At 43.8% G+C, this 8,806-nt stretch overlaps 1 protein-coding gene across 1 annotated transcript; it reads right to left on the reverse strand.

Annotated features, from left to right (window-relative positions):
• Positions 1-3,640: 3,640 nt before the first annotated feature.
• On the reverse strand, positions 3,641-4,585 carry LOC110687730. The gene is made up of 2 exons (XM_021864354.1): positions 4,265-4,585; positions 3,641-4,132 (listed from the first exon to the last, which is right to left on the reverse strand). Exons 1-2 carry the CDS (start codon positions 4,583-4,585, stop codon positions 3,641-3,643), a joined length of 813 nt encoding a protein of 270 aa, XP_021720046.1.
• Positions 4,586-8,806: the final 4,221 nt, after the last annotated feature.

An 8,806-nucleotide genomic window follows, 5' to 3' on the forward strand; every position in this document is an offset into this window, starting at 1 on the left:
CAGGTTTCTGTTTTTCTGGACTGCAGGATGCCGCGCCCGCGGGCCTATGGGCCGCGCCCGCGGCGGTGCCTGTCCGCGCCCGCGGGAGAGCACGCCGCGCCCGCTCCAGTCATTACCCAGGCATCTCCTCTTTATCTTGAAAACAGGGGAGGGGCTGCCGCACCCGCGAGCCTATGGGCCGCGCCCGCGGGTGGCCTGTGCGCGCTCTCTCTAGGATCCTCTCTGGGCATCTCCACTTCCTCTTTCTCCAAACTCCTTCTCTTCTCCAAACCCAAATTAATAGATCATGCACCCAAAGATCAAGGTACCTAAAGAATGAACAACGCATTCAATAAGATATTAAAGGAAAAATCATCCAAAAATAGTCAAAGACAAAAAAAACACAAAATCAAAAGGGGTTGAGAATTCGGGTTGCCTCCCGAAAAGCGCTTCTTTATAAGGTCATTAGCTTGACCATTTCACATTATCCTCAAGAAAGTGACTTAGGATCCGGCGGATCGAGCCTCATGCACTCAATCATGCCAATTAGATCATTGCAATGGTAGAGCTTCAAACGGTGGCCGTTGACCATGAACTTGTTCCCATTCGCTTCTAACTCAAACGACCCATAAGGAGTTGTTTTTGAAATTGTGAAAGGCCCCGACCATTTAGATTTAAGTTTTCCGGGGAACAAACGGAGCCTAGAATTGAATAACAAAACCTTGTCCCCAACCTTAAAGCTCTTGTTCCTTATATGTTGGTCGTGCCACCTTTTGGTTCTCTCCTTGTAGAGTTTTGAGTTCTCATAGGCATCATAGCGGAGCTCCTCAAGTTCATTGAGCTTAAGTAGCCTCTTTTCGCCCGCCAAGGTCATATCCATATTGAGCCCTTTGATCGCCCACCAAGCTTTGTACTCTAACTCGACCGGCAAATGACAAGCCTTTCCATAGACCAATCGGTAAGGAGTAGTACCAATCGGGGTCTTGTAAGCCGTCCTTAGAGCCCAAAGCGTATCATCAAGTTTGAGAGACCAATCTTTTCTAGACTTGTTCACCATCCTCTCAAGAAGGTTCTTGATCTCCCTATTTGATACTTCCACTTGTCCTTGAGTTTGGGGGTGGTATGGTAGGCCGATTTTATGATGAACCCCATAGCGTTTGAGGAGAGCTTCAAGTTGTTTCTTGGCGAAGTGAGAACCACCATCGCTAATAAGAACTCTTGGGACCCCGAATCTTGGGAAGATGATCGTTTTTAGAAGCTTGAGCACAACTTTGTGGTCATTGGTGGGCGAGGGTATAGCTTCGATACACTTGGTCACGTAGTCCACCGCCACCAATATATAGAGATTGCCACAAGACGAAACGAAAGGCCCCATAAAGTCGACCCCCCATACATCAAAGGGTTCAACCTCCAAAATATTTTGTTGAGGCATTTCATCACGCTTGGTTATGCCCCCACTTCTTTGGCACTTATCACATCTAGATATGAATTTGTGGGCATCCTTGTGCATTGTTGGCCACCAAAGAAGAGATTGAGAAATTTTAGCCACGGTCTTTTCTACTCCTCCATGCCCACCACATGGCAATGAATGACAATGCTCAAGCACCCCTTCGATCTCATGATCCGGAACACATTTTATGAAAAGCCCATCTCCACATTGCTTGAATAGATAAGGATCGTTCCAAAAAATACCTCCTCACTTCTTTGAAAAACCTTTTCTTTTGTTGAGAGGAGAACTCCGGGGGAACGACACCACATGCTAAGTAATTGGCAATGTCCGCATACTAAGGGCTTGGTGTTGATGCAATGGCCATAAGAGCCTCAAAACCAATTCTTCATTGATAGGCACGTCTTCTTTAGTCTCAAAAGGAAGTCTCGATAGATGGTCCGCTACATAATTTTCCGCCCCCTTTTTGTCCCTCATCTCCATGTCAAAGTCTTGGAGAGAAAGAACCCAACGAATGAGACGCGGTTTTGCTTCCTTTTTGGTCATAAGGTAGCGGACCGCGATGTGATCCGTGTAGACTATCACCTTTGAGCATATGAGGTAAGACCGGAACTTATCCATGGCAAAGACAACCGCTAGCATTTCCTTCTCCGTTGTGGTATAATTCTTTTGAGCTTCGTCGAGGGTTCTACTTGCGTAGTAGGTGACACAAGATCTTCCTTCCTTCTTTTTCCCATGCACGACACCTACAGCAAAATCACTTGCATCGCACATTAGCTCAAAGGGCAAGCTCCAATCCGGAGCTTGCACCACAGGAGAAGAGATGAGGGCTTCCTTGAGCTTTTGAAATGCCTCAAGGCAACCCTCATCAAAATTGAACACAACATCCTTTTTGAGTAACTCGGTTAAGGGTTTGGCGATAGATGAAATTTTTTTGATAAACCTCCGGTAAAAACCGGCATGCCCAAGAAAAGCTCTCACTCCCGTGACGGAGGTAGGAGGGGGCAACTTAGAAATCACCGAAACCTTAGCCGAGTCTACTTCAATGCCCTTTTTTGATACTTTATGGCCTAGGACAATACGTTCCTCCACCATAAAATGGCATTTTTCCCAATTCAACACTAAACTCGTCTCTTGACACCTTTTCAAAACTTTTTCAAGGTTAATAAGGCATGTGTCAAAAGACGATCCACCAACACTAAAATCATCCATAAAAACTTCAATTTCATTCTCAAGCATTTCAGAAAAAATGGAAGTCATGCATCGTTGGAAAGTTGAGGGAGCATTGCATAACCCGAATGACATTCTTCGGTACGCAAATGTCCCATATGGACACGTAAAAGTATTTTTCTCTTGATCATTTGGATGGATAGGGATTTGGAAAAAGCCGGAGTATCCATCCAAAAAGCAAAAGAAAGCATGATGGGAGAGTCTTTCCAACATTTGATCCATGAAGGGGAGAGGAAAATGATCTTTCTTAGTGTTCTTATTCAGCTTCCTATAATCGATGCACATCCTCCACCCGGTGACCGTCCGGGTGGAGATTTCCTCTCCTCCGTCTCCCTTGACAATGGTCATTCCACCCTTTTTGGGGACCACGTGAACCGGGCTAACCCACTTGCTATCGGAGATAGCATAGATTATACCCGCCTCACGCAATTTCAAAATTTCCTTCTTGACTACCTCTTGGAGGTTGGGGTTTAACCTCCTTTGAGGTTCAATGGAGGTGGATTGATCATCCTCAAGGTGAATACGATGCATGCATAAAGAAGGGCTAATACCCTTAATATCGTCAATGCTATACCCTATCACATTTCTATATTTTCTCAAAACAACAATCAATTTTTCCAAATCAAGACCATTAAGGGAAGCATTGACAATAATGGGGTATTCTCCTTCATTTCCAAGATAAGCATATTTCAAAGAAGGGGGAAGGGGTTTGAGTTCTACCTTGGGAGGGGGCTTAGAACTCTCCTCCAATTTTTCCTCCTTATGCTCAAGCTCATCATGCTTAGTACCGTTCTCTTCTTCCTTTTTGGCTTCTTCAATGGCCATAGCAAATTTCTTTGCTTCTTGGGAGAAGTAATCTTCCTCACATGTGAGAGCTTCGGCCATAGGATCTTTAGGACTCATGACAACCCTTCACAAACGATCTAGCTCTTCATTGACAACATCGACCCTATAACACTTCTCAACCATGGGGGTTTTGAGTACCTAAGAGAATTCAAAGACAATTTTTTCATCGGCCACTTCACGTATAATGGTATTATTCTTGCAATTGATTACCGCCCCCAAAGTTTTAAGAGCTTCACGCCCCAAGATCAAAGGTGTATCCACATCTTCTTCCATATCCATCACCACAAAGTCACATGGCACATAGATATGCCCAACTTGAATAAGGACATCTTCAAGCTCGCCACAAGGTAGCTTCACCGATCGATCGGCCAATTGAATGGTTTTCCTAGTGGGGATCATCTCGATGTTAAGCTTTTGAGCAATGGATAGAGGGATTAAACTAACACTTGCTCCGAGATCGGCTAGGGCACCCCTAGCTTCCATGTTCCCAATTTTGACCGGCAAGGTAAAGCTTCCCGGGTCCTTTTGCTTCTTGGGAATTTTGTGTTGAACAAGTGCACTCACTTGATGGGGAAGAGTGATAAGCTCATCATTGAGCTTCCTTTTGTTGGTGAGAATGTCTTTCAAGAACTTGGATTATGAAGGCATTTGTGTGACAACTTCAATGAAAGGGAGGTTAATGTGTAAGTTTTTCATCACACTTAGAAACCTTGCAAATTTATCGTTCAATTTTCTCTCCGCAAGCCGACCGGGAAAAGGAACCGGTCCATGAAGGTTTCTAGCCTCACTAGAAGTTGAGGATGTCACCACATCCTTAGTCTTCTTTTTCTCCATACTCTTCTCTTTCTCATCAACCTTCTCTTCTTCAACTTTCTTATCATCACTCATCTCTTCTTCTCCCTCCTTTTCCTTACCATCCTCTTCCTTGGGACTCTCATAAGATGTACCCGATCTCAATGTGATTGCCTTGCAAGAGTCGGGTTTTACAATGTCGGAAGGGTTGGTTTGTGATTGTCCGGGCAAAGTGGAAGATGAGTTAAAAGAAACTCTCTCGGCCAATTGTGCTAGTTGTGAATCAACCATCTTGTTATGAGCCTTGACTTCTTGCATTTGTTGATTCATGGCTTGAAGTTGTTGAAGAATTTGAGTTTGAGTAGAATCGGGTTGAGATGCTTGCTCTTGACTTCTTTGAGTTGCTTGGGTTTGATTTTGGTATTGGTGTTGATTATTGTGTTGGTTGTTTCTTGGGTAGTTTCCTCTTTGATTTTGGGTTTGGAATGGAGGAGGGTTTTGATATTGGGTGTTGGAATTGTATGGTTGTTGAGCCTGTTGATTCCATTGTTGAGGTTGGTTTGCAAATCCGGGTGGTGGTTGTCTCCAAGCTACTCCTCCACCATTTCCCCTATACCCTCTTGCCTTGTGTTGTATGCCGCTACATGCTCCAGGCTCAACCCGCCACAATAGGATGTATCATGGTTGGTGCCACCACAATTTTGACAAGAGAAAGAGTTGACTTGGGAGGAGCTTGAACCACTAGCAACACTTGTATTCAACTTGGCAAGCCCTTTTGTCAACATCTCAATTTGATGCTGCAATTGATCGACCTTCTCCAACTCATACTTCCCACCTTTCTTTGGAGAGTAATTTTTAACTACCTCTTCGATCGTTGCTTCAACTTGATTTTGAGGGACTTTGATCAATTGTCCACCCGCTCTCGCATCCAAATTAGCTCGGGACATCGGTTCCAAACCATCATAGAAGAACCTCATGAGTAAGCTTTGATTGTACTCATGGTGAGGACATGCTTGCACCAACTCCTTAAACCTCTCCCAAGCTTCACTAAGACTCTCCTCCGCCTCTTGTTCAAAAGATGTTATCTTCCTCCTCATCTCGGCGGTTTTTTCCTCGGAGATGAATCTCTTCAAGAATGCTTGCACAATTTCCCTCCATGTCGTGAGAGAATTAGGTTTGACTTGCTTGAGCCACTTCTTTTCTCTCCCCGCAAGAGATTGCCGAAATAGGTGCATCCGGATGTATTCTTGAGAAACTTGGTTGGTTTGTATCATGGCACAGAGTTCGAGGAACCTATCAAGGTGCTCAATGGGGTCTTCATTTGGCGAACCCGAGAATTGCTCCGCTTGAACCATTCGTGTGTATTGAGGATGGATGGTGAAGTTAGTCTCAGTGACGGGTAACAATATCCCACCGGTGAGCTCATAATCCTCCGGATTACCAAACTCACGGAATAATACATCCACTTGTTGTCCCGCCATTTCGTCACCTTGGGAATGTGAGGAACAAGAATCACTTTCACTATCAAAAATTGCACCAAAACCTCTTCCCTCTTCTTGATAGAGTCTACTGACTTGTCTCAAGGTTCGGTCGATTTCGTGATCAAGGTTGTGAGTAGGTGGTCCTTGAGATCTTCTTTGCATTCACCAAAGCTAAACAAACAATTAGCAATGACTAGCAAGTGGAAAAGGAACTAAACAAAAAGCAACAAAATCCACAAATTACGCAAATAAGTGTGCAAAACTAGCCGTCTCCCCGGCAACGGCGCCAAAATTTTGATCGGTGGACAATAGGTCGTTAGTTTATTATCCTAGATCAAAATTACAATTTATAACTCCTATCCTAGCTCTATCAAATTTTGCTTTAGATAGCGGTAAGGTAGGGTCGATTTCCAAGGAAACGGGGGTTTAACACAATTAATACGAAATCGAGGAGAAGTTGCTAATAACAAAAGGTGGTATTTGAATTTGTGTTGAAGAATTCTATGGACAAACTAACTACTATTGAGCCTAGAATAAACTAGAAATAAGGGAAATAGATTAAACACTTTTAAAAGCAAATACATGGACAAGATTATAGAGATAACAATGACAAAAACACTAGGGAAAGGGGAATTCAATCATGAACAAGAGTACTAGCGAAAACCGAAAGGAAACCGATTCTAGGAGTATAAACTCTACCTAAAATAGTTCATTCTCATGCAACTACTTAACACATAGATTAAATCATTCTCATGCATTCAATCAAGGGCTAGATTCTTGGGATTAGAGGTGCACACACTAACTCCAAGCATATTATAGCTCAAATCATCAACTCAAGAATAAGTCCCAATCAATAATCAATAGATATTCAAATACACATGATTTTCACCCCTTTCCCTAGCCTAAAAACCTAAGCTAGAAGGAAGGGAATGGCCATAACAACTAACATAAGCATGTATTCAATACCAACAAAACCTAACATGATTCTAACTTGAAAGGAAAATCAAAGAAACTAATAAAGCTTGAATATTTATGGAAATAAACTCAAGTAAGAGCAATAAAACTAAGAAAATCAAAAACTAGAGAAACAAAAGTAAAGATTGATATTATAAAGATTAAAGATTACCAAATCATTAAAGTAGTAGCAACAATCTAGAAGAAAGCTTGAATATTTGATTACAAAGATTAAATCTTGAACACTAGTGTTTTCTCTCTCTAGAAACCATGAACTTCTCTCTCTACAAATGTTTTTTTGGGGCCAATGAAATAGTGGATGCTAAGAAAATCAAGCAAGGGACTATTTATAGTCTTCTACCAAAAGGAAGAAAAAGGGCAAGGGAGAGGGCTCTCCGAACAGGCAGCCGCGCCCTCTCCAAGCTGGGTAAATAGCCTCGTAAAACCCAGAAAGCCACGCCCGCGGGCCTAAGTGCCGCGCTCGCGGGGCCAATGCCGCGCCCGCGGGGCCAATGCCGCGCCCGCGGCACATATGCTCCGCGCCCGCGGCTCGCCATCTCCACTTTCTTCTGCTGGCTTCAGACTTTTCCTGTCCGCGCCCGCGGCTTACAAGCCCGCGCCTGCGGCCCATCAGAACAGCGCGCCCTCTCCATCCTGGCATCTCCACTCCTTTGCCAAGCTCCTTTGGCATTTCCACTCGAGCTATGATTCGTGAATCGCACATAAGCGCTGGGAGCTGTCAAAACACATAAAAGGAGGTAAAAACTAGAAGAAAAGACAAAAAGGGGAGGAAAAATACGAGAGGGGGCTAAAGTGACTAAAATCAAGATAAAAAGGGTTAAAATAGGCATAAGCAAGTGACAAATCCGGGGGAAATCAGTAGTAAAAAGGGGTTAAAATGGTGGCATAAATGCCACGCATCAACCAGGTACCATTCGGCTTCTTTACTAGTACAACAGCGACAATGACAACCCAATCAGGGAAGTAGCACTGCCGAATGAACCCAGCATCCAACAGTTTCTTCACCTCGGCGGCTGCCGCCTGGCTTCTTTCTTCACCATGGTTCCTCTTCTTTTGCCTTACCAGGTTCTTTTTGGGATCACAACAAGTTTGTGAACGGCTAGATCCGGTCTGATGCCTGACATCTCGTCCACTTCAAAGGCAAAGATGTCTGTGAACTATTTCAAAAGACTGTGTAGATTTGCACCCAATTTAGCAAAAGCAACCGTCCCCACCTTAACTGTACGTTCTGGACGAGTTTCATCCAGAATAATATCAATTTGCTCACCAACCGGCTAGGGATGGAGTTCATCTAGCCGTTCTCTTGTTAGTGATTGTTATTGCTTCTCTATTTTTACGGTCATCAACTGGTCGACCTTTCTCCTTTTACCTCCTGCTATGGGAGCAGGCCTAGCTTCCTTGCTTGGTGAAGGTCAACAATTTCTCTACTGGCGCCGCATGCGACCACAGTGGGTTTGACATCAGAGAGATAGCACTCCGTAGCTGTCCTTTGGTCTCCTCATAGGGAACTGACTTTTCCATCATCCCTTTCAAACTTGAGAAGCATATGGGAAGAAATGATGACAACTTTGGACTCATTTAGGGTGGGACGTCCCAAAATCATGTTATAGGAGGTCTGCTCCTCAACAACTAAGAACTGGACTACCAAGCGACGTCCCTCTCCTTTTTCTCCCAGCCGAATTGGTAAGTCTATTCAACCTACCGGATGCACAACTCCGCCCCCAAATCCTACCAAGGGATGAGAGAACTTGTCCCAATAATTAATGCAACTAATACAAGCAAAACATAACATAATTAAAACACAATTAAGAGTAAGGATAAGAAATATACCCTCGACGAGTGCTTCGCTCTTACAACGAGCTCTTACTTCAACCTCGATAATGCGAGGCCTCCAACGGGATCGTACCCTCGAACTCGACCCGATCGTCCTAAGACTTGAAGGTTAGTTGAGGCCCAAACAAAATATAAACTTGGAGTTTTACAAATTTCAAGGTATACTCAACAATGGAGTTTCCTTTACTATTCCACTCAAGTGTGTTCTTTCCCAAATACCCAA

Source organism: Chenopodium quinoa, unplaced genomic scaffold, assembly GCF_001683475.1.
Source record: "Chenopodium quinoa cultivar QQ74 unplaced genomic scaffold, ASM168347v1, whole genome shotgun sequence".
NCBI classification, from domain to species: Eukaryota; Viridiplantae; Streptophyta; class Magnoliopsida; order Caryophyllales; family Amaranthaceae; genus Chenopodium; species Chenopodium quinoa.